Source organism: Phocoena phocoena, chromosome 17, assembly GCF_963924675.1.
Source record: "Phocoena phocoena chromosome 17, mPhoPho1.1, whole genome shotgun sequence".
Lineage (NCBI taxonomy): Eukaryota > Metazoa > Chordata > Mammalia > Artiodactyla > Phocoenidae > Phocoena > Phocoena phocoena.
In genome coordinates this window covers 29,998,428-30,026,054 of record NC_089235.1, presented here as the reverse complement: position 1 = coordinate 30,026,054, position 27,627 = coordinate 29,998,428, and the positions used below count along the sequence as shown (strand labels likewise).

Genomic DNA, 27,627 nt, shown 5'->3' with positions numbered 1-27,627 from the left:
CATTGTGGTTTTGATTTACATTTCCCTGATGATTAGCAATGTTGTGCATCTTTTCATATATCTATAGGCCATCTGCATTTCCTCCTTGGAAGAAGAAACCACTCATTCTTCTTAATTATTCATGGAAAGATTACAAAAAGTGGTCATTTTCTAGGCCAAAAAGCAAGTCTCAATACATTTCACAGCACTGGTATGATACAGCCCCCATTCTCTGCTGCTTTAGACAGGAGGGTTCTCAACCAAAACCAAAGGTCCAATAATCCTGTTACCAGCTGTCAGGGACACATCCTGACAAATAAAATGTCTTTAAAAGCAGCATTTATATGTATTTTAAGATAATTTGCAAATGGCAGTTATTAACATACTTACATTTTCCCACAGATTTTAAGCATCACCTGCCCCTTCTATTATTCCATATTACCCTTTGACCATGTAAGCTTAAAGCATTTTTTTAGTTAACCCTCGTGATGGTTTCTGATGACCTATAAATTGAAGGTTGCTTATGAAATCACTGGACTTGTAAACTTTCTCCTAGTTAGAATTATGCAGCAACTGTGGGGCGTAAGTGGAGCATTGTAAGCATTTAAAATGAGTCATTTATTACTATTTTATTAATCCTCATCAGAATAACAATGTCTGTTCATTTCAATAGAAGACAAGAAGTCATTTTCATTTATACTAAGTAGATGGCATCCTTCATTTGACTGTGGAATTTGACAAAGTAGGAAATGGCTTACTTAGCTCAAAAGGAAAACATAAGTAGTTAAGGTTATTTGGTACCCAGAAATGTTCCCAATGTCCCTTAATCCATATATACCCCAATTTATTTATTTTCTGACATAAATTTCCCAGCGTGCGCAAACTTCTTAGCAAATACGTAGCCTCAATCCCTAACACATAGACTGTCAAAAGAAAGAGTAAAAATAGCAAGCAAGTTTGTCATGGGAATCATGACTTTAGAGAGGATGGAGAAAGAGTCAGAATCTCCATATCTTAGAGTTAGGGAAATTTAGGATAACTTACTCCCTTCTTTTTACACAGGAGGAAGATGAGATCAGGGTAGATGAAGGTATTAACTCAGGTCCCCTAGATACTTCAGTTCAGACACTGACAAAAAAAAAAAAAAAAAAAGAATGGTCTTTACATAGACACTTAGAAAAATGTAATAAAACCTCCAGAACAGAAGAATTCAGTAGACCAGAAGGGAGATGAAAGGCAGCTGGCAGCATGTATAGAAGGGGATTGCATAGATGTGCTCACAGATACAGCCTTCCTATGTTCTTAAGTCTAAGTATGCATAACCTTTCACTTATTCTTTCAGGTCATTTAGCAAATATATTACACTCCTATTGTGTAATACCTGTCTTTGAGGAGTTTATCTTCTAATGAGACCGTTCTCCATATTCGGTGCCTTCAGTGATAAATTTACAGAAACCTAGAACTAAGATGGATTGGGGTAGTTTAAAAGTCCATTCATAAAGTAGCAAATTGGGTACTTTTAAAAGTTGCATGTCCCACTACACATCCACCACAATGGCTAAAATTAAAACGACTGACAGTACCAAGTCTTGGGGTAAGAATATGAAGGAACTGGAACTCATACATTGTTGGAGGGATAAAATCTGACAGTTTCTTTTACAACTAAATATAACACCTACCTTAAAAACAAAAATTGCAAGCCTAAATATTTACCCAAGAGAACAGAAAATATATGTCTAAAAAAATTATATAAGTATATTCATAGAATGTCTATTCACAAGAACCAAAAACTTGAAACAGCCTAGGTGTTCATCCACAGGAAGATGGATAAACATACTGTGCTATAGTCACTCAAGGGATAGTGCTTAGCAATAAAAAGGAATAAAGTACTGATACAGACAAAAACACAGCTAAATCTCAAAAACATTATTTTGAGTGAAAGACATCTTACACAACAGTGTATATACTGTGTAATTTCATTGTGTGAAATTCTAAAGCAGGCAAAACTCATCTGAGACAGAAAAAAATTAGAACAGTAGTTGCCTGTGTGGGCAGGAATTGACTGGGAAAAGAGAGCTTTTTGGAGTAATGGAAATGTTCTCTATCTTGATGGGTTTCTGGGTTACACAGGTGTATGGGTTTGTCAAAATTCATCAAATAGTATCAGATAGTATACTTAAGATTTGTGCTTTCAATGTATGTTCAAAATTTTTAAATAACTCTTTACCAATACTTAACTCTAGTACATATATTTTTTTTCTGAAGTATATTCTAACATATATATATATTCTGAAGTATATTCTGAGTTTTATATATATATAAATATTCTGAAGTACTGTATTTAGGAGGAAGTGTCTACTGTCTGCAAATTACTTTGAAATGCATCCAAAAAATAAGATGGATTGATGGATGGAAAATGGAGGAATATGTGACAAAGAAGGTAGAGTAAAATGTTCATAATAGAGTCTAGGTCGTGGATATACGGTGCTCACTGTGAAATTCTTTCAGTTTTTCTGTTTGTTTGAAATATTTCAAAACAAAATGTTGGAGGAAAAGTTTAATGCTGCATTTGTTTCACAGAGGAAGAATTTCTATTTTCACACTAAATTTTTTTTATGGTTTTATGTCAAGTTCTGCCTTAGTGCTTTAACTTGGGGCTGTATATATAGAGCCTGTAAGACAGCTCATGTATTAAATCAGCCAGATAGAATCTCCTTGAAAAGATCTATCTGCCCAGGATGTAAATATTAGAGGTGGATACACTTGACTAATTAAGCTAATCCTAGAAAATCAATAAGATGCCATCTAATTAAATTACAAATCTTACCTTTGGTTGTGCATGTCTGGCTGTAAGACATGACTGAGAAAAGAATCCCAAAATAAACCTCAAAGCATCCGGGCAGAAAACTTCCAATTAACATAGCAGACTGTTTCAGTATGAAAAAATAGTTTGAGGCTAACCCTTCAGATTTGGAAAATCAATGCCTAAGTTTTACATTTAATTGCTATTTTCTAACGTCCATAAATAAGAAAATGAGAGAAAGTAATTCATGTGTTTGTTCCTCTTAACACTGGAGGGACTTTGTAGGGGATAGTAATCTCAATACTTGAAATGGAATTGCCATGTAGGGAGAGAATCTGGTCCCTGTCTCACTCTTGGGCTGTATTGGGGTCAATAAATTTCCTTAATTCAAAGAGACGCACAGGTCCCGGACCTGTGATAACACTAAATCAGGCAACAGGAAATTATAAATTGGAATTGAAAAGTTAAAATGCAATCCATAAAATTCATTCCATACTTCTTCAAGGTGGTTCTCTTTGACATCAAGTTCACTATAATATTTGTAAGTCTAAGGAAGCCTGCTAGAAAAACTATTGCAGAGTAGTAATATTTTTATTCTCTTGGCACAGAGGTTTCAAACCTTACCAAAGAGCTAATTCTTTGTCTGTTCCTATATTACCAGGTAAAACAAACAGACAAACAAAAACTCAGGTCCTTCAAAAGGTATTGAATATCAAAACAAGTGATTTCTTTCTAGATCTGTTTTTATTTGAATACTGACTTTAACTGCAGTTTGATTCTTTCTTTGTAAACCTCAACTTCTTAGTATTTGAAGATCTGAAAATTGTAATCTATTTTCACAAGAAAAAGACCATCCTTGTTCAAAGACAAATGTACCATTACTTAAATTGCAAATCTTTATGTCACACACCCAGACAAGAAATAAAAGCCTGACTAGGGCAGGATTCTGTAAAAAGTGCTGCTTTTCTGTGTTTATTCTGGAAACTAGAATAGCTAGCTGAAACCCACTAAATCCAAATGCCTCTCTGTAACAACATCTGAAGATGGTCTCTATATATGGGACACTTTTCTTCAAGGATTCAGTGGAAATGTCTGATCCAGACCACGTTAACAGAGCTGTATGGAATATACCCAGTAGTATACCTAATTGTGTACCAAAATTACAATATATATATATATATATATACAATGGGGTTGTAATACTAACTTCTATTCCCACCTCACTCTGGATACATGAAACACTTGATCAAATATAGCTAAGTGAATCTTATATGTTCTGTCCTAATCTTTATCATATTCTTTTCTGTTGCCCTGGTTCATGATGTTCTTCCCATCTGGGCTATTATGATCTGTCTCTCCATTTGCAACTGCACGAGTTAGGTACAGAATCTTTACCAAGTATATTTCTGAGCATAATTGGTTTTCTTCAATACTAACTTTCTAGATAAATTACCTATTACACCCAAGAGTAATTCCCCTTTTAAGATATAACTCAGTTTTCCTCTGTCTCTGCCACGGTTTATATATTCAATAACATAATAAGATATGAGTAGAAAATAGAGAAGTTTATACCTACTTGCTCTACTTCCCATCAGTAAAAAATAACTGGTTCTAAACTGTAAAGGGCTCTCCCATCTCCATAAACACACTTGATGTCTACGATATTCCTCACTAATCACTAGTGGGGTAGTTTAAAGGTAGCCTCACATCCTTTACTGCTCCTCTTATTGAGAGGTATATTCAAATATCCCTTCCCTTGAATCTGGGCTGGTCTTAGGGACTTGCTTGGCAAATATACATGGCAAGAAATTAAGATATTGCAGGGCTTCTGAGTTATAAAGAAGCCTTATAGCTACTGCCTGGGCTGCCATCACTCTGGGGGAAACCAGCCACCAGACAAAAAGTCCATCTACCCTAAGACTTCCATGCTGTAAGGAAGCCCAAGCTAGTCATAAGGAGAGACCAAATGAAAATACCCAGCCAGCCCCAGCTGTTCCAACCATTCCAGCCCAGGCTCAGACTGTGAGAGAAGATACCCTGGGCATTCCAAACAGATATAACATGGAGAACAGAGGAACCCCGTCAACAGTTAGAACCAAGGCCTCAGAACTTTGGCCTCAATCAAGTACTTCCAGTTTTCTCTAACTATTCAAGTCACCTGAGGGTCCACTCATCATAGAGCATGGATGAGCCATCTCTGCAGGGCCTTTTACAAAATACCTGACCCACAATATGATAAGCCTAGTAAAATAGTTGTTGTTTTATACCACTAAACTTTAGGGTGATTTGCTTTGCAGCAAGAAATAAGTGGAACAGCTAGTAAATACCATCCTTGTGTTTATTTAGTCATTTCACAATGTTTATCAAGAAGTTTACATTAAAAAAGAAGTTTACATTAGTATACATGGTATTTGCTAATGCTGCCTACAGAAAGAAAATCTCAATTAGCAAGAAATGTGTTAAAATCTAGTAGTAATCTATATTCCCAAGCATAGTGGCATTTTACTGTTATAGTAAAGAGCAAAATGTATATCTTCTCTTTTCACAGGTATCTGAGATGTTATTATTGGGCAGTTCGAACTTTAATTACCATTGGGGGCCTTCCAGAACCACAAACTTCATTTGAAATTGTTTTTCAACTGTTGAATTTTTTTTCTGGAGTTTTTGTGTTCTCCAGCTTAATTGGTCAGGTAAACTGAGATGTGAATCCCTGGATATACAATGCTGTCATTTTTGAAAGTCTAACAAGTCTTTATAAACTTTACAGAGAAAAAAATCAAAATCTATCTGGTGGGTTTTTTTTTTTACTAATTTCCATCTATTTTGATGAATTGAATGGGGATGTAAATAGATCAACACTGCCTTTCAATTTTTAAACCATCAAATTTTTCAGAAGACTTGTACACAATGAGTATTGCGTTAGACTCTCAGAGAGTCACATTTCTAAGTTAACTTCTTATTTGGTGTTTCCTGAAAACTTTAGAAGCTCTCTTTTTTTACTTAAACTTCAAATATTGTCATAAAATCCCTGGCTTAAGATCAACTTCAAAAGTCATTTAAACCGGAGGCTACCAAATGCTGTCTAAATTAATTTAATTAAAAAATCATTGGTTCATAAACGTTTATTATGGTATCTCCTTGCCTTATTCTCAAGGAATCACAGTCTAGTAAGAAAGTAAAACAAATACCCAAATAACTCTATTGCAAGGTAGATGCCATTTGCAAGGGATAGAGCACAACACCTTTGTAAATTCCCAGATTCACAAGAAATAAAAAGCTCGCAGCGTAGCATCTTTAGACGTTATACTTCCTTGTAAGGTACATTACATATTATATGTCTGAGAGCAAAAGCCATGTTGAGATTTGTGTGTGGGGTAAATAGGTAGACAAAATCACAAAATGATTATTACCACTAGATAAATTATTGGTTCCCACTCACCACACTGACAGTGGTAAGAATAAAACTCATGCTTTAACAAAATTTAGCAATGAAAACTATTCATTATAATATTTGAAGCTGATAACAAATATAACTCAAATCCTACATCCATGGATGTCAAGGGGCTGTTATCCTTGGTAAGTTCCAGAAGAGAGTTTGAAAGCTCTGTATTAGGTCAGAAAAGGGAAGCTTCCCAGGAGGTTTCATAGAGGAAAATGTATTTAAAAAACCAGATAGGATTCAGTAGTTATAGACAGATAGTTCAATCAATCAGAAACAGTGTGTGAAAGATGATGATAAAGCACAAGATATGTTTGAGAAAATAGAAGAAGTACCAGAACAATGGGAGTGAAGGACACCTATAAATAAGGTTAGAGATGTATGTAAGGACAAGATATTTTAAGGGCTCTGAATGTTAAATTAAGGATGTTGAACTCTATCTTAAGGGCAATGGGAAATCAGCCAGGGAAGGATTTTTAACAAATAAGAGATTTAAGGAAGATTAATCAAATATAATATAAATTGGAAGGGTCATACAGTTTTAAAATGTAGGTTTTATTATCATTTATGGATGGTGAGGCCAACAGATCAGGAGACCATTTACACTGAAAAGACAGTCTGTTATACAAACAGATCCAAGAAGAGGGGGTCACACCTTGCCAATAGGGCTACATAGGGAGGCACAAGGAAAGGAACTGATCAAGCAGGGTAAGGGGGTTTAAGATTGGTGAGTTCGGATAATTTCAGCAGGCTCTGGGGTATGGGGACTGTCTCTAGTTGTCTGGTACCTGGCCCTGGAGTAATTGGGGCAGGTGGATAGTAGCCTAGAATATGAGAGCCCAATAAAGAAGGCTGTTGGGAGTATGGGCTCAGGGTTGGCTATTTTGCATATGAAAGGCACACTCCCAGTAGTTTGCTATCTTTAGGAATCAGCTAACTCTGGGAGGGATAGTCCCAGAAATAAAAGAATCAAAATACAGAAAATAAAAAAACATGGTGCTCAGGGATATGGCAACTTCAGCCTGAACATGGTAATCGAATAGAGAGAGAGAGACTGTAAAGGAAACTCTATTTAGAAAATGTTTAGGTTTGGAAAATGAACACCAAGCAGTTAAAAACTATAAGCACAAATTATAATCTTAATGCCTGGGGAGATTACATTAACAGTGATTGAAAATAGGAAGCTTGTGGGGACTCCCCTGGTGGTGCAGTGGATAACACTCCATGCTCCCAATGCAGGGGGCCTGGGTTTGATTCCCCCCACATGCATGCCACAACTAAGGAGCCTGCCTGCCTGCCTGTCTGCCGCAACTAAGACCCGGTGCAACCAAATGAATAAATAAATAAATAAATATTAAAAAGAAAATAGGAAGCTTGTTTATAGAGAAATGCAATTAATTTGAATATAAGTGGCAAAAATCATATTATTTAATAAATTTTTATAAAATATATGTGAGGTAACCAGACCCCCTTCAATGTTTTCTCAGTTTTGCAGTTGAGTCAACCCTAGTTTAAAGAGATTAAGAGGCAACACTAATTCATACATGTAATTCATAGTCATATGATAAGGCCATATCATATTGATAAAAATAGTAAAATATAACATGTATTTAGCACTTACTATGTCCAAGGAAATTTTTACAAGATTAAAAACTATGTCCAGCTCCAGTTAAAATTCCACTCAAAGTGGTCTTTGGACTAAAAGTAGAAGCATCACCTGGGAAATTCAAAATTCAGGCCTCACCCCTTACCTACTGAGTCAAAATTTGCATTTTAATAGGATCTTCAGGTGATTCATATGCACATGATACTTTGAAAGGGCTGCTTTATACCTCACACTGCACCTGCCTTTACAGTGACTTTTTGTTTGTTTGTTTTTTGCTTTGTTTGTTTTTTCTGCGGTACGTGGGCCTCTCACTGTTGTGGCCTCTCCCGTTGCGGAGCACAGGCTCCAGACACGCAGGCTCAGCGGCCATGGCTCACAGGCGCAGCCGCTCTGCGGCATGTGGGATCTTCCCGGACCGGGGCACGAACCCATGTCCCCTGCATCGGCAGGCAGACTCTCAACCACTGCGCCACCAGGGAAGCCCTACAGTGACTTTGAGGACCCAAGGAACAAGAAGAAATATCAAGCCACTAAACATGTAGGACTGGAGCCAAAAAGAAAGATTGAGGCAGGAGATAGAGATCTGTGCCTTAACTCTCACAGTGAATTAAATAAAGGTGCTGAGAAGGAGAACAGTTAGAAATGAAAGTAAGAAAGCCCTGGACAAAACCCCCACTTGTTCAAAATTCCCGTATATAACCACGCCAAGAACTACACCCTGGATGTGATCATCTCATTTTAACTGCAATATTCTATTCTCACATACAACTCAGAGAGAGTGACCTTTTCTTCCTCTAATCTGGAGCACACATCATAGAATATATGTCTTCTTCATCTGCACCATCAAAATTCAGCATTGCACATAAAACATTCAGATTACTGTCACTACAAATTCTCCGCCCCCAACACTGATCAATAATGCTTTTAATTGTCCTTGGATCCCAATTTAAAACTCTATTAACTTTCCCAACCCAATCTCTGATCTCCCAGTTCTCAAGGCCTTAGGTGACTGGGTAATGTTCATCATCTGTCAGAAATGGCTTGGAAAAAGGAGATCTAGGAACTGAGGTGGTTGAAGAACAGCCCTCGAGGAGTAGGTTAGAAACTGAAAAAGTATCCAGTTTGACTCTCTGCATAGTTACTCGACAGACACTTTTGACAAGCAGAAGAACCTATTAACTCTGAAATGGAAACCGAGGAAGGCATCACAATAAAAGAGCCATTTGATCTAGATCTCAAAAAATGAGTAGTTTTTCCATAAGCAGAAAAGGCTCAGCTACTAGAATGAATGAGCGAAAGTGACGCCCAGGTTTTCCTCTGCACTATAAACCCATAGTCAAAGCAAATTTACAACCACTTGCTTCCCTCTGTGTGAGACGAAGAGTCAAGCTATATATCTTTTCTGTGCTGAGACCTTAAAGATCAGCTTTTAACCTAGAGTGGGTTTTCATGGCTGAGTTAAAAACATCCGAGAACTAAAACCTGACAGTTCCTTAAGTATTGTCACAGCAGTAGATGATGCTTCAGTAATTTCAGCACATTTCAACTTCTGCTGAATACTATGCCTTAAGCATAATGAGATTTGATTCTATCTGTCTAAGCAACACAAAGGGAAGTATAGAGGTTGCACTTTCATGATGAATTGAGTCTATATAGCCAGCCACACTGCAAAATCTATGAAGGATGCTTTCTAAGCGAGACTCACCAAAATGGACTAGCCGTTCTGCCAGGTAATTGCTCAACTTTCTTTGCACATTTCTTGCATAAGCACAGCTATATAATTTTTAAAATAGCAACTAACATCTTTGCAGTAATATACAAGTGTGCAAAGAAGATTGTGTGCAGTCACATGCATTATGTGACTGAATCCTCACAGAAACTTCCCATGGTAGGTAAAACAGGTTCTATTGTCCTTACTGGGTCAGAAAGAGAATATGATTTGCCCAGTATTTTATAGGTAAATAGCTGAAAGTAGGACCCAATATCAGTGTGTTAAAAATCAAGTAGTCAGGGATTAGAATAGAATGTATCGTGAGAACTCTTAATTCAACTGGGCTTATAGTAACTCTGCCACTTCCTCTGCTGGGTGTGGAGTGACCATGTTTGTGGTTTTAGATGCAAGATGTAATTGGGGCAGCTACAGCCAATCAGAACAACTTCCGCACCTGCATGGATCATACCATTGCCTACATGAACACTTATTCCATTCCTAAGATTGTGCAGAATCGGGTCAGGACTTGGTATAAATATACATGGGACTCTCAAAGAATGCTAGGTAAGCACGGCAAATTACTGACTAAAACCCTGTAAAATGTGTCCTATAGTGAAAATCCTATAAGGCAGCAATGGCAACTAACTGGGTTTGAAAAGGATTGGGAAACAACCAAATAATCTTTAAAGCATTAATTTAATACCATGGGCTTTTTTCCTTAAATATTCAGACATATCTTACAGGTTATGCAAATCCTTCAAGAGCAAAGGCTAAATTTTATTCAGTGCCCACCAGATGCTACATATTACACACATTAGCTCATATAATCCTCATCAAAAAAAAAAAATGGGGAAAATTTGGTGTCATCAACCCCCTCTTAGGAGACAAGGAAATGGGAGCTCCTAACTGAAAAAATTGGCCAAGGACACAGAGGCCTTAGGCAAATAGCCTAAATGGAACTGAGACATACACCTGTTCTCCTCCAAACCCTTGCTCTCTCTGTGATATCATCCTCTTCCCAGAGCACAGTGAGTACTCAGAACAGCAATCTTTCAAGCCATTTTCCACCTGCTACAGGTCTCCTCTAATAGTCCCTTAATCATTCTTGGTGTCTACTATTAGGACTATAACACTGGAGTTAAAAATAATGTTTACTAAAGATGTAAAGTAAGTTAATGTGCTAGTTGACAATAATCAGATTCAACTTTTAGTTTGCTCCTCACCATATAAAAATAGGAATTAGTGCTACTGAGAAGCCAATAAAGCTACTGCCCTCAGAATGCAAATTACAATGCGATTCCCAAATTGGAAGCATCAATATTGTGAAAATGACTATACTATCCAAAGCAATCTACAGATTCAATGCAATCCCTATCAAATTATCAATGGCATTTTTTACAGAACTAGAACAAAAAATTTCACAATTTGTATGGAAACACAAAAGACCCCAAATGCCAAAGCAATTTTGAGAAAGAAAAAGTGAGCTGGAGGAATCAGACTCCCTGACTTCAGACTATACTACAAAGCTACAGTAATCAAGATAATACGGTACTGACACAAAAACAGAAATATAGATCAATGGAACAGGATAGAAAGCCCAGAGATAAACCCACGCACATATGGTCAATTAATCTATGACAAAGGAGGCAAGGATATATGATGGAGAAAAGACAGTCTCTTCAATAAGTGGTGCTGGGAAAACTGGACAGCTACATATAAACGAATGAAATTAGAACACTCCCTAACACCCTACACAAAAATAAACTCAAAATGGATTAGAGACCTAAATGTAAGACTGGACACTATAAAACTCTTAGAGGAAAACATAGGAAGAACACTTTTTGACATAAATCACAGCAAGATCTTTTTTGATCCACCTCCTAGCGTAATGGAAATAAAAACAAAAATAAACAAAAAGGACCTAATGAAACTTAAAAGCTTTTGCACAGCAAAGGAAACTACAAACAAGACAAAAAGACAACCCTCCAAATGGGAGAAAATATTTGCAAACAAATCAACAGACAAAGGATTAATCTCCAGAATATATAAACAGCTCATGCAGCTCAATATCAAAAAAACAACAACCCAATAAAAAAATGGGCAGAAGACCTAAATAGACATTTCTCCAAAGAAGACATACAGATGGCCAAGAAGCACATGAAAAGCTGCTAAACATCACTAATTATTAGAGAAATGCAAATCAAAACTACAATGAAGTATCACCTCACACCAGTTAGAATGGGCATCATCAGAAAATCTACAAACAACAAATGCTGGAGAAGGTGTGGAGAAAAGGAAACCCTCTTGCACTGTTAGTGGGAATGTAAATTGATACAGCCACTATGGAGAACAGTATGGAGGTTCCTTAAAAAACTACAAATAGAACTACCATACGACCCAGCAATCCCACTACTGGGCATACACCCAGAGAAAACCATAATTCAAAAAGACACATGCACCCCAATGTTCATTGCAGTACTATTTACAATAGCCAGGACATGGAAGCAATCTAAATGCCCACAAACAGATGAATGGATAAAGAAGATGTGGCACATATATACAATGGAATATTACTCAGCCATAAAAAGGAATGAAATTGAGTCATTTGTAGAGACATGGATGGTTATAGAGACTGTCATACAGAATGAAATAAGTCAGAAAGAGAAAAATAAATATCATATATTAATGCATATATGTGGAACCTAGAAAAATGGTACAGATGAACCAGTTTGCAGGGCAGAAATTGAGACACAGACATAGAGAACAAACGCGTGGACACCAAGGGGGGAAAGTAGCAGGGTGCTGGTGGTGGTGGTGTGATGAATTGGGAGATTGGGATTGACATATATACACTAATATGTATAAAATGGATAACTAATAAGAACCTGCTGTATAAAAAACTAAGTAAAATAAAATTCAAAAAACAAAAACAAAACAAAACAAAGTTTCTTAGAAGCAGATAAGAATCACTGGTTGTTGACGGTAGGACCTTACCTTCTCCTTTCTGCCAGTCTTAAGAGGTTCCAACCACAGGTTCAGAACCTCTTCCTGAATCTAAATGACAAAAACAACAAACTGTTTTCTTAAACATACACAGCTATTCCTGCGGACCTCTCAAGCAGGGAGGAAGAGGGGCAGTAACAGGCTCCTTCCCTCTCTCCCTGTGGACACTGCTCCAACTCCTTCATTTAGGAAGGAACTAGAGAAAAAAAGCCCTTGGAAACAAGGAGATGTGTTTTTATAGAAAAGATTTTCATATTTAGAACCAATGTTGGAATCAAAATAAGGGTATAGTATAGATTTTTTTTTTCTTTTCTAAATGGATGCAAGAAAACATCAAAAGTAATCAGCTCTCAGAAACCCATAATACACTGTAGACTAAAAATGGGCAGTTTTATTCATGAACCATTTTATCAGCCTGAAGGCCCATCACTTAATTTACACGTAGAAAAATCTTTAATGCATTCACATGCTTCATTGAGTTAATAAGCAAGTAAATAACAATAATTTGAATTTACTCACTTAACAGATTTCTTCTTTAGATTCCACTCCCAGCTCAGCCACCTACCACTTATGCACAGATGAGTAAATCACTTACACCCTCTCTGAGTTTCAGTTCCCCTTTTGTTTCTTCTTTCCAGAAAGTAAGAGTAAGAATACTTACCCTTAGCGTTGTCATGAAGGTCCAATAAGATTATGACAGGACTCTGTAAGCTACACGGTATTCATTATTCTTTGCCATCCTTAGGACATTAGGGCTGGTCTGCCGAATCAGAAGATAGGAACTAGATCCTTTTCCCATCCCAGTTTGTTCGCTAGCCTTTGTCCCATCATCACTAAGCTTTAAAATTTCAGCAAACACAAAATTCTGGAATTATGCAGAACTATTATGTCACCAATATTGAAAATACTTCTTTTCTTTCATGCAAGTAATAGTGCTATTATGATAAGTATGTATGTCCAATAGAAGCAATGAAAATATAGACTGTGATGCAGCTGTTTATAAAAAGAGTTGATATTTTGTTTCCTTTATTTTTTAATTGTCCTTGAACTTTGATGTTTTTTCCTTAATTATTCTCCTTTATGGATTGATGTGTTTATCTTTATGAAGATGAATCCGACCTACTTGAGACACTGCCAACTACAATGCAGTTAGCCCTCACCATTGATGTGAACTTCAGCATCATCAGCAAAGTCGACTTGTTCAAGGCAAGTGTTTTTCCAATTCATAGGAAGGCACCATATCAATTACTCTGAAAAATCAAAGCTCTTGCTGAATTCTTGGTTGATAATTTGTTCTTTGAGCATTTATACTATATTGTCTCCCTGTCATCTGTCCTCCATTGTTCTGATATAAAATAAACTATTATTCTTATTGGAAAAAAAACAAAACAAACAAAAAGCTCTTGCTGAATACAGCATTTATGGTTTTTTTGCCTTTATGTTTATAACATCAAAATAATCTGGAGAATTTGTGTGAAATTAGAGTCAAATAAACTACGGATCTCTCTTCAGCAGATGACTTGTTTAGAAGCCTCTCTCTCCTAACTGGCGTCAAAGAAGAAGAGTTCTTCAAGGTCTTCTTGCATTAATTTAAATATAATTAAATTCTACAGCTCTATATCTTTGCTACTACACATGTCATCTCCCATTTATGAATATGCCTTGGCAATACATGGCAAATCAGGCCCCAGATTAGCTCTGTTTTGGCCTGACAGTCAGAGAATCATGCCTAATCATGTCTCCAATACAAATGCTTAGGATTTAGATTTTTTTACACGGCCAAATTCAAATTTAGAGGGTTTTTTTTTAAAAGAAAAAATGTATAGCAAAGAAAATTTTAATGTTTTGAATGTTTTTTATTTTCTGCCATCTTCTCAATGCATTATACCATATGGAAGTTTTTCTCACCTAACACTTATTCTGTGTGTGGCATTTACTGATTCATCTATTTAATTAATTCATTCAACGAACATTTATTAAGTTCCTACTATGTTCCAGGCACCATATTAGCCACTAGGAATTCAACTTCTAAAAACAAATACTTGCACACATGGGGCTTAAATTCCAAAAGAGAGGAATGAAAAATAAATATATAATATGTGAGAAGGTGATAATGCTATGAACAAAATTAAACAAATTAAAGAGGATGAGGGAGGTACTGGGCATGAAATGTCTGCTCTAATGAAGTGCAATTGAGCATCTGGGCAGAGGACTGCAGGATGCAAGGGAGTGAGCTATGCAGATATTGGGAGTGGGAGAGGAGGCATGGACAGAAAGGGAATATTACAGGAGGATGGACAAGATGAAGCCCTGATCTGGGAGGCTGGAGCAAAGGCAGAGTGATGTAAAGCAAGAGTAGTCAGAGGAAAGTAAAAACAGGAAGGATGAGTCAGGGGGCAAGTTAATGGAGGGCTTTGGAGGCTGTAGCATAAAATTTGGATTGTACTCTGAGATGCAAAACCCACTAAAGATCTTGAGCAGAAGATGATCTACTTGAGATCTGTTTGAAAGGGATTTTTTCCTGCTCTGTGGAGAGTAGACCAGGAAGCAAATATGGAAGTCAGGGAGGCCAAAGAAGGATAACATCTATAGACGTCTATAGGGATGATGGTGCAGACCCAGAATAGTAGGAGCAGAGTTAAAAAGTGGCCAGATATTGGATGTATTCAAAGGAAGAGCCCACAGTTTTTGCTGTTTGATTTTGTGAAGGGAGAGAGAGACAGAAATGAAGGATGATTCAGGATTTAAGCTGAGGAACAAAGATACCATTTGCAAAATAGGAAATTTTAGAGTAAGTGTAGGGTGAGGAGGGTAGAAATAGACTGTTTTGGGATGTGTTGGTTTGAGGTGAGAGTTAGACTTTAGATGGAATATCATGTAGGCAGTTTGATAAATAAATCTGAGTTTAGGGGAGAGGTCCAAGCTGGAGCCATAAATTTGGGCAAATCAACATATTGATGGATTTTAAGCTAGGGACTAGATATTATCCCCTATTATGTAACCCAGACAGAAAGATATGTCTTGAAAATACATAATCGATACCATTGTGGGCAAGATGAAGAAGCAGACTTTGTATGGTAAAATGGTTAGGCAGAGTCACCCTCGATGTTAGGTTACCGTACAGTGTCCTAAACGGCCTTAGGAAGGAAGAGAGGGGATGGGAGGGAGGATGCCCTGGGGTCAATTCCTGGAGATTATAGGAAAGTAGCTTCCTAATTGGAAAGTGGTTCCCAATTTCTAGTGCGAGTGCCACAGTGGAAGCTCTGGTGAGCTTCCACGGAATGTATTCAAACAGTTTTCTGATCTTCTACCAGGGAGACTGGGAAAGGGATTTCTACCTTGGTTAACAGGTTCATCTAGATAAATGGTTTTCAAGCTGCAGCTTGCAATTCATTTAGGGATCATGAATTCAACTAAATGGGTCACAAACAGCATATAAAGTAGACAAGAAAGTATCAGAGTGCCTCACACATAAGTAAGGGTAAGCACAATGTAAATGTCTTTGTTACTACAAGTTACGGTCAAAATAGGTATGAAAGCCACAAGGCTAAATTAACAGTATTTTTAAATGCTATAAATTTTTTTTCAACTTAAGGACTAGCTTAATTGAGAATAAGTGAGAACCAGCTACATTTTAAAGAAAAAAAAAGCTTTAAATTATATACCAGTGACTTTTATGGGGTTGTCTCTGATCTGGGAAGTTATCAGTTTTCAACCTCAGAGTTTTCTCCTTTGTTTTTACATATATTTTTGGAAATCCATAAAATCAGCAACATCTGATTGAGAAAAAAATGTTAAATCTTCACATGTTGCTAACGTACATATAGATTCATTCTTTCCTGACATTTCCATTAAAGATGTAGCTCCTTCCAGAAAGAAACCATTTCCATTTATATTTCTGTTAAATGAAAAAATTATTTTTTTACCTAAAGCCAAATGAAGTAGAAAATAAGCAGGTATGGAAGCTTTCTAAATTTATTTCTTTTCTAAATCTTGCTAAAACAGTCTTAGTGGTTTGTACAAATTTGTTATTTTCTTAGGGAGGAAATATGCTGACCAGGGATCTTATATGCTTACCTCATAAATTATACCCAGTTGACTCGTGTTGCTTCTGATTCAGTCACAGTTCACTGAGAGCCACCTATGGCCTCAAGGGGCTGAGGCACAAAGGAGGAAACCTTTGGAGCGTGTGTGCCCAGAGGATGCTCAGGAAGCTTCAGAGTGAAAAGGAGGAGGTTCCCTGGCAGGAGCCTCATTATCACTCATTAGGACCAAAACATGGGGTGACAACAAAAGATGAATCTAGAAAGGTCAACTGAAGCCAGGCTATAGTGTGTGGGCCCAATCCTATAGGCCAAGGAAGCTAGAAAGGAGGAAAACAACAGCACAGATTTCAGTTTTATAAAGACAAAAAAATGGGGACACTTTGAATAAATCAGAATATCCAGGGATAATAAAGAAGGGTGACTCAACTGCTGAGAGCCTCCATATCTTGAATTCTCCCTGAAAATGAATCTTCCAGATCTTTAAAAGGCAGGCAGGCAGGAAGAGAGAGAGAAAGAGACAGAAAAAAGAGACAGAGAGAGAGACAGAGAAAGAGACAGAGAGATCTGACACCAAGATTGGAGGCTAGCAGGCATGCTTTGTGTCTTCCCAATCTTCAGGATTAGGATAAATTAAAGGTACTTGAAAATCATATAACTCACAAATACCTAGTTTAAGATGTCCTAAAGAATCTTTTAAGTTTATATCTTGGAACTTCAGTCAAAAATTTCACAAGGACTTTTCTCCATTTTATAAATTTGTGAAGGGATACAGATGTAGTAGAATTTGTTTGCAATGCAGCACCAGATAATAATTCTATGCTAAATAAACTTGCTTCAGTTTTTCCAGAAATATGTCTGTAACTTTAATTGTGCATTGTATTCAATTTTTAAAACTCCAAAAAGAACAATGTGCTTATATTTCTTTCCTTTTAGCCTTGTGAAACTTGTTTATATATTAGTGGAACAGTGAGTATCCTAATGCTTTAACAAAAGTAATATAAGTAATGCTGGAGTATCACAAATTATAATATGGACAATGTTACATGAAGGAGGTCCATACTGTCCGTGATCCTTCATTCCCAGTACTGTCACCATATACCTTGCTATACCCAATACTCACATGGCCCCTGTATTAGTCAGGGTACTCCAGAGAAACAGAATCAGTGAGATATGTGTGTGTGTGTGTGTGTGTATATATATATATATATATATATATATAGAGAGAGAGAGAGAGAGAGAGAGAGAGAGAGAGAGAAGGGAGGAAAGAGAGACAGGGAAAGAGAGATTTATTTTAAAGACTGGCTCATGCAATCATGAGGACTGACAGGTCTAAAACCTTCAGGACAGGTCAGCATGTTGGAGAACCTGGGAAGTGTTAATGTTGCAGCTCAAGTCCAAAGACAGTATAGAAGCAGAATTCCCTCTTACTCAGGGAACTTCAGACTTTTTTCTCTTAAGGCCTTCAACTGATTGGATGAGGCTGACCCACATAATGGAGTGTACCCTGCTTTACTGAAAGTCTACTGATTTAAATGTTAATCTTAACTAAAAAATACCTTCACGGGCTTCCCTGGTGGCGCAGTGGTTGAGAGTCAGCCTGCCGTTGCAGGGGACACAGGTTCGTGCCCCGATCCGGGAGGATCCCACATGCCGCAGAGCAGCTGAGCCCGTGAGCCATGGCGCTGAGCCTGCGCGTCCGGAGCCTGTGCTCCGCAGCGGGAGAGGCCGCAGCAGTGAGAGGCCCATGGCAGTGAGAGGCCTGCGTACCGCAAAAAAAAAACAAAAACAACAACCTTCACAATGACATTTAGACTTGTATTTGACCAAATATCTGAGTACCATGGCCTAGCCAAGTTGACACAAAGTTAACCGTCACAGCCCCCCAAACACTGTCAAGCTGTACGGAATATAATTGTCAAAGAAACCAAGCTGTTGCTAAGACCAATTTTTTTCCTTTTTTTTTTTTTTTTTTTTTGGCCGCACTCTATGACTTTTAGGATCTTAATTCCCTGACCAGGGATTGAACGCAGGGCCACGGCAGTGAAAGTACCAAGTCCTAACCACTGGACCACCAAGGAAGTCCCCCAAATTTTAAAATTGATACTTGTATCTTCACAAACCTAATAGCTGCTATTTACTGAGTTCTCATTGTGTGCTACACTGTGTTTTCTTCTTTGTTACCTTCTCTCAATTAATTCTCACAGCAAGCCTCTGAGAAAAGGTTTATGACCACCCCACCCCCACCCCCACCCCATTTTACAGAAAGTACAAACTACTTACCTGACTGAGGCCAAAGAGCTAGAAGCAACGGGACAGGGTTTGAGCACTGATTTTTCTTATGCTACAGTCTACAGTCTTAACCCTTCAATGAAGCCACCTTTCAGTTCTCCACCTGCCCTGTCTGGATAAGTGATAAGACGCTGAGAATTTTCCCTAGAGTCAAAAAGCAATGTAAGCTCAAGGCCATCCTTTGGTGATTTTCACAGACTTAGACTTGGCATGCCAGTTAGTTTCACACCAGATACCTATATTCACACACTGTGCTATTCTCCTACTAAGAAAAGACCTTGAATCTCATGTGTTTTTTTTCTCCCTCTTAATCAAAGCAGGTAGAATTAAAGTCACAGAATTTCACCAAAACTTTGCTTCAATCAACTATGGTTAATTAGTAAGATCTGCTACTTCTACATGGGGTGATCAGAGTTTCTAAAGAGCTTAGAGATGAATAGTCATTTTTTAAAAATTGTTCACAAAAATAATTCTCTTCCTTTCAGATTGCATGTTTTTCCAGCCCAAGCTCAAGTATTAACCTAACAAGGAGTGATTCATTTCTATGAGGTTGGGCAATTTCCCCTAATTTCTGATGATTTATTATTTTTATATTGATTTTTAAATACGTTTTATCAAATTAAATGCTAGGGAAATCACATTTTGCCTCTACCACTAAATTACCAGAAATAAGAGAAAATTTAATAAAAGTTCTGTTGCGCCACCTAGTGTCTAGAATTTAAATTGCATCCTTTAGAAACTGAAAAAGAGCGCCCTGCTTAATGGAAAGGAAAGACACCAAAATGGGAATGTTGGTACCACCAGTCTGTCAAGGAAAGCACAATACGCTGCTTTGGTAAAAATGGATAACCCATCCCAAACAGGACACATCACTGGGATCTGTGACTCATTGTCATTATATGGCAAGTAGAGCCTGGAAAGGCTTTGACTTCAGTGATAGGAAATATGTGGAGAAAGAATTTTGTATGTGAGTGGCAGACTGAGCCAGGAATGAAATGGGAATGGCAAAATTATTTCTTCCCCTCACACAAGGATCCCCTGTCAGTGACATCCTAATCACATATTTCCTCCCAAGGGCCTGAAATCAGAGCATTACAGGGAGGCTTACTACATTTCATTTTTAACTTTACTTTTAACCCTGGTGGTAAACGTAATAAAGTATTGTGGCTAGACTTTTTAAAGTATTTTGAACAATAAACTTATAACACAGATGAACTCCATTCAACTACACATGCTGAGCAATTACTCTGTCCAGAGCACTAGTGGGGTACCCCAGATACTGCACGCATATAGTCCCTGCTCTCCACTGCCTCCCAGAAGTGTGGGGAAATTCTATATAAATAAGATGACATCCTTAGCTGTTCTGTGATGAATCAGTGGCTCAAAATATATAAAGTGTTTATCTCAATACCTTGGATATAGTAAGTTATATTGTTATTATTGCTATTATTACTGAGAAATAAAACTGATTCAGTCACAGGGGAGTCTTCACACAGGTAAAATCAGTGTGTAGCTGTGCTTGATCATAGGAAGATGGATTAGATTCATCCTCAGGGTTTCATCCAACTTGTGACTTCTCACTTTGACTATGTGATACTGAGGATCCTAGAAAAATAGAATTATTGTCAGTTCTCAGGAAAGCTTGATGGAGATGACTTTACTTGTGTTTGCAAATGCTAAGCATAAGGTTGGGTCTGATATCACTTAGAATTCAATAAGTTCTGACATCATAGTACCTTGCAAATTATTTATCACATTTGACTTTAGCATGGGTAACTGGATTCAGAATTCCTGCCCTAGACATATTACCCATCACTTGCTTAATGGGAATGGAGTTTAAGATGGGACAAAGCATGTCCTTTTATAATAAACAAGGCTGAGCTGAGAAGAGCCTTGAAGACTGTTTATACTTGAGGGTGACTTAAAGTTACAGTGAGTTATATATTACTGATAATATCTTAAGTTCTTTTTCAAAGAACTTAAGGAGGAATGAGCCTAGAAATGAAGGAATCCTTCAGGACTGAGAAAGTAAACATCCAAAGGTAAATTTTACCAACTTTACAATTGCATTCAGAGCTTGCAAGTATTAAAAGAACTTCCTGGGTATAAGACCCATCATCTAAAGTATAGGTTATGTTTTGAATAAAAATAAAATTTCTCCCAACTTCATTCAAATCTCCAAAAGCCTTATTCAAATCTGTAACACAGTTTTTATACAGCACTGAATTTCCCATTGTTGAAAATGGAATAATTTCTAATAACTTCATTCTATACATCAGGCCATATTTATTTAGTGCCTGGCATGCCCCATGCCCTGGCAGGACCCTGGGCATATGGAAGCGACTAATATACAAATCTTGCCCTTGAGTTGCTCAGAATGTAGATCAAACACACACACACACACATACACACACAGATGAGTCTCTTCCTCTGACACCTCTTGCATGTGTGACCTTAGTGAAATAGTCAATAGACTGCCTGAGCCTCTGTTACCTCATCTAAAAACCAAGAGTGTTAACAATATATTAATTAATGCCAAGCATCACAGAAAGGATGAAAGAATTAAATAGATGAAAATAAGAAAATAAAATGTAATACAAATGTTGTGTTAATACAATGTTAGTATTGACATTTACACAGGTACTCTCACTTTACAAAAAAAAAGGAACATTTATGAAACAATGACTGTGCTCTGACTTTCTGTGAATCAGAAGTTTTCCTAATTACTTCTATAAAGGAAATGGAGCTGCATTATAAAGAAAAAAATGCTAGCCCTGGGATGTAATTCTTTTTTATCATACGATAATGGAGCACACTGTATCTCAAGAAAATAGTCATTTTGTGGGGGAGGGAGGAGATAACTGTTCTCAAATACATCATAAAACATAATGACTTCATAAGGCAAACTTGATTTCACTAAGCCAAAATACAGAAAGGAAGGATCTAGTCATACATCACAGTTGCCCCAAGGCTGCTGGCACCTATCCACAAGGCAATCATTAGGGGAAAGAATCACTTAGTTGGTGAAGCTTAAATTGTAATTTTTTTATTACATACAACTGCTATGTTCTGTTTACATAGCTAATACATATTCTATGCAAGTACATTGATAAAAACTCATATTTATAATGGTTTAAATGCTTTTCTCTGAAGAAATCCAAGCCATAAGCTAACAGCTCTCCATGTAAGTATTTGGGCATTTCTACTGAGGAAAGTACTAATTGTTTGTCAATCTATTTTAAGGCTTATCTCCTAATTTGTTCCAACACTTCCATTAATTGGGTTTCTTTATAGTGCTTTCTGCCAGTGAGCTAACCTGACAGATAGAAAAGATGAAATGTGTTCCTTCTCAAAGAGGATTTTGTTCCTACAAACAATCTTGGGATGCGTATTTTACTTTATTTTTATTAATATTAATAAAAGTTGAAGTCTCATCAATTCTTCTTGCCAGTTCTATTCTCCTTTCTCCCTCCTCAGAGGTGGCCACTAAGATTATTTCAAGGATATCCTTCCAATCCTCATTTTTATTTTACTTTTTATCTATATAAACATCAATGACAGGTAGGTTTTTTTTTTGTTTTTTTGTTTTTATTTGAGGTACGCGGGCCTCTCACTGCTGCGGCCTCTCCCGTTGCGGAGCACAGGCTCCGGACGCGCAGGCTCAGTGGCCATAGCTCACACGCCTAGCTGCTCCGCTGCATGTGGGATCTTCCAGGACCGGGGCACGAACCCGTGTCCCCTGAATCGGCAGGCGGACTCAACCACTGCACCACCAGGGAAGCCCGGTAGTATTATTTTGTACAGATTTTTTCATAGCTGGAGTCATAATGAATATATTCTATAGCTTGCTTTTGTGCAGACCACATTATTTGTTGAATTCAATCACATCTAGAGAGGGAGAGAACTGATTTATTGATTTTAACCAGTTTATGGTATTGCAACCTACAAATCTTCAATATTTTTACCTGTCCACAGATTGCCATTTTGTTGTTTCCAGTTTTTTCAGTACTGAAAATAATACTGCCACTCACATCTTTGTACATTTATGGAATTATTGCCATAGGAAAACAGCATTTAAAATCATTAGTAATTCCTATGAATACAATTTAATACAGTTGGGAATTTTCATCAAAGTTCATTCCAGCAGGAATTGTTCAAGGAATGAAAACTTTATTTTGGCCTACAAATTATAATTAAAAGTTAATGCTGAAAACATCAAACTGTGCTTGTGAAAGTAAATGTAAGTGGGCTTTTTAAAAATATCTTCTCTTTCTGATCATTTATAATGTTATTATTCTCCATGGATATGAATGATTGAGAGTTACCTTCATTGCAATGATATTCTAGACATGTTTAAGCTTAAGAACTCCCAAATATATTTCTAATGAATTTTCTCTAAAATATCAAGGACATTAACTTTCTTTAATGGGCAGAATCTTAAAATCAAGCCAGTTTGTGTTTTTTCCTAACAGAGTTCTGAGTGATCAGAACACCAGTTTCTGAAATGAAATTACTGTGAATCAGTGACAGCATTAAAAGAAGTAGGGCACATGAGCCATATATTTAGAGAATTTTTACTAAAAACAAAATAATTTTTAGAAGGAAATTAATCTTTGTCATTTGCCTTAGCAAATATGATAACCTGTGAGACACGGTAGGGATAAAATAAATATAAATAACAATTATACACTTTGCACAAAACAAATACATGACAAGGAAAGAAAATGTGCACTTCACTATGCCTAAAAGGACCTTTGTGCATCTTTGCAGATAAAAATCATACTCATCTTCAAATGACTCAAATTGTGTCACCCACACGAGCACCTTCTTGATGCTTCCCCTTTCTCTCATCCCCACTCCAAGACAGAAGTAAAAGCCCCACCTCTTAAAAGTTGTATGGATACCTACCTGGGATATCTTATGATATGATTAACTTTTACCACAAATTACAGCTTTTCTGTGTACTTAAAACCTTATCCCAACTAGACTTACTCTCTGTCATCTCTGATTGCACCAAGGGCATTGTTCAAAGACTTGCTCATAGCAGCTTTCATGAATATTTGTTGGACTGTACTAAGAAGGTATTCCTGTTGGCTTTTGCCTTTCTTTCTATCCGAGAGAACCAAAAGCTATAGTTTCTCAAATAAATTTTTAAAATTCTAACTTCAAGTTCATCTGAATGCTTCTCACCCATGGCTACTTGAAAATACTTCAATCATAAATCATTAACTCTCCTTATCAGTCAAGCAACCCCAAGGTTTAAATTTCATATGGATCTAGGTCAAGTGTTTGTTACTAAAATCTTTATGGAAACCTGTGATCGCTAAAGGAATGATTAGCCAATCCACAAACTGGGGATAGGTCCTTTGCTTTTCCACCTCCTTCCTCTGCTACTGATTAGGATTAGTTCTCTGCAAAATAATAATTTCCCCTAAGGGATGGACAAAAGGAAAGCTGCTACATGTTAACAGCTCTGAGAGGAAAAAATAAAAATATTTGATGAAAGCAGAAGATTCAAAATCACTATGTAAAGTGAGAGTTTTGAAGCATCTACAGATTTTTCTTTAGCCTATCATATAGATAAATTACAATTATTTAGACAGAAAACAAATATAGACACATCTTCTAACAAATCAAATTCGTTTCTTACACTATTGAAGTGGATATGAACAGTCATTCGTTTAACAGATATTGTTTTTGTATCTCTCGTGTACAGTTACTCTGCCTTTAAGAAGATGACAATTAAGTTGGGGAAGAAAAACATACACGCTTGCAAAGTTAAATAATAATATCTAACAATAGTGTGAAAGATGTTATTAAAAAGAAAAATATTCAGCAAAGATTTTTATCTGTTAGTGTTAATATATTAATAATCAATCGTTCATTATATTACCGTAATCTTTAATACCTATCATTTACTAAGCATTATGTTGTTTTATATGAGTAAAATTTTACCATTATGAGATTAGTAACAGTTTCACCCCCATTTAACAGATTAAGAAAATGAGGGCATGAGATACATAGATACATAGCAATAAGTAGTGGAAACAGGATTCAAACCTGAATATATCTAACCAGGATCTAAATTCTAGCCATCATATCATAGGTATTTTTTTCTAAATTTTGGGTCAAGACAAGTCCATATCCACCGGCAACTAATATTTTAATGTTAACACAGACAACATCTATTATTGTTTATTTCCATTGCATTTTAAAATCAGTTGGAATATTGGCCTTTTAGCTGTGTCTATGAGAATTATTTTTCTCTGTTTTTTCTTTAGGGTTGTGATACACAGATGATTTATGACATGTTGCTAAGATTGAAATCCATTGTCTATTTACCTGGTGACTTTGTCTGCAAAAAGGTGAGTTCATGCTATTTTTCTAATGCATGACTAATACACTGAGGAGTTCAGATATAAGTCAAGAGAATAGTTTAAACAAAATTTGTCCAGGGTGAATTCTATAGTATGGAAATAATCATGATATACAATTCTGTAAATCTATAATGTGCTCTCAGAGTTCAAAATGGAACAAGACAATATGGATTTCATTACTTATAGGATATAAGTGTGGGTGGTCTGAAAAGTTGCTTTGTGTAAATGTAAATCATCAATTGTCACACCCCATTAACTCCAAATACTTAAGGTGGAGGGAAAAGTTACAGAAGTGAAAGGTGGTTCTGCCCTTTTTATGTCTTCAGCAAACTATCAGTTACCTCCATTTAGCTCGCCCAGTTAGTAAATAATCAATGCCATTTTTTTTAAATTTTACTGTGCTTTTTATGATTACAAAGTAATACATGTTCATTATTTTTAAAATGGGAAACACATAAAAGCACAAAGACAAAAAATCCACCACCCAGAAATAACCACTATTAATATATTTCAACCTATCTTTTTATATCGACTGATGGATAGTTAGAGCTTGTTTTATAAAATTGGCACCATACCTCGCTTATGTTTGAAACTTGTTTTGTCATGTCACAATATATCATGGGAACATTTTACATATTATTAAGTAATCTACAACATCCTTTTTAAAGCTGCATAATATTCCAGTCTATGAATATATCATAATCAATTCCAAGTGTTTGCTATTACAAATAACTCTAAAATAAACAATTTTGCATATCGCTGATTACTAACTCAAAGGGGGAGAGAAGGAATGATGACCTTGGGACCTTGAGATACATCTTGAGATATTAAATCAATAGTGAAGGCAATAATCAAAATAAAAAGTAGAGAAAGATGAACAGTTCAAAGAAATGAGAGATGATCCAAAACCCTGGGGAGTTCACACATGAGTGAGGGTAAGAAGTACTTATATCATTCCAAAATAATGTGCTAGATGGTAGAAGTAAGCACAAGCTGTGGTAGGACACAGAGTAAGGACACTTCTGCACTGGGGTAGTGGCAAGATTTCCTGGAGAAGATGCTGGTCAAGCTAAGTCTTGAAAAATGAATCAGCATGAACCAGGAGAAAGAAGAAGCAGGCATTCCAGGTAGAGGAAAGAATTCACATGAGTCAAGGCAGAAAGGAAGGGACTCTGTCTTCGGAGGGAGTGTATGGAACTACAATAAGCCAAAAGCTAGAAAATTTTAGTATCATTTATTCAGTGAAACTCAATAAATAATTTTGAAATACTATGGGCCAGGCACTGTGCTGGGTACTGGATATATTCAGTAGTGAGCATAAAAAGGTGGTTCTTGTCCTTCAAGGGCTTACAGTCTAGTGCCAGGGTATTCAATTCACAGTGTACATCAGAATCACCTGAATTTAGAAATCTGGGCTCCATCTCCAGTAACTTAATTGGTCTGGGTGGAGACCACATATCAATATTTTTAAAGCTCCCAGATGATTATAAATTGAGCCAAAGTTGAGTATCACTGGCCTGATGGAAGAAACAAACAATAAACAAGTAAAATTACTGTGTAACTCCAAACAATTTGCCAGGAGAGTGCGTGGTGTCAAAGGCACTTACTTTAGATTGGGGGACTCAGACAGGGAGAGATTGTCAAGCTGTCAGGCATGAACTTTGTGAAAATCTGAAGAGAAATAGTTCTCTAGTTTAAAAAAAAAAAAAACTGGAGAGGACACTATTTTAGATGAAGACTTGGGACCATGAGGCAGGACAGAACTTGACTTGTTTAAGGAATGGAAGCAAATGATCAACTAGGATAATGGTGAAAGACAAAGTCAAATAGAGTGAAGGTACTTTAATGCATCCAGGTAGAGATACCTAGTGCACAGGTGGAAATCAGTCTAGCCCATGAGAGAGGACAGAACTGGAGGTAAATCTTTGGAAACTGGCATATGATGGAAACTGATATCATAAGAAGCTCAAGAAAAGGTAAATAAAGAAGACCAAGGCTGTAACTTTGAAGAATACCAGTATTTATGGAACAGGTCAATGAAGAAGAATCACAGAGGGCAACTGAGTAGGAGCTGTCAGAGGTAAAGAGGAAAAATAGAGATTGTGATATTAATGAAACCAGGAATCTAGAATCCCACACAAATTAGTCCAGATTAAATGTGGGCATACTGATGATATAAAATCATTTTCATTAAAATGGGAAATACAAACCACAGCTCAGTTTAAGGACCCCTTTCGGGCAGTGATGCATTTAGGATGACATGACCTTAATGCACCAAAATGGCCTTTCAATTTGTTCCAATAGCAGCAGGGACTGAAAATTGAGATAACTCATAGAAACTTTAGCATCTGGGCCCACAGTCAGTGAAAATTTG

General features: G+C 36.8%; 1 protein-coding gene across 1 annotated transcript in view; it reads left to right on the top strand.

Annotated features, from left to right (window-relative positions):
• The window catches only part of CNGB3 (cyclic nucleotide gated channel subunit beta 3), a 143,808-nt gene that overhangs the window by 89,120 nt on the left and 27,061 nt on the right, over nucleotides 1-27,627 (top strand). Inside the window, exons 11-14 of the mRNA XM_065895239.1 lie at nucleotides 5,331-5,472; nucleotides 9,943-10,102; nucleotides 13,650-13,747; nucleotides 25,158-25,241. Coding sequence (XP_065751311.1) covers nucleotides 5,331-5,472; nucleotides 9,943-10,102; nucleotides 13,650-13,747; nucleotides 25,158-25,241 — 484 coding nt within the window. The remainder of the gene's footprint in view (nucleotides 1-5,330; nucleotides 5,473-9,942; nucleotides 10,103-13,649; nucleotides 13,748-25,157; nucleotides 25,242-27,627) is intronic.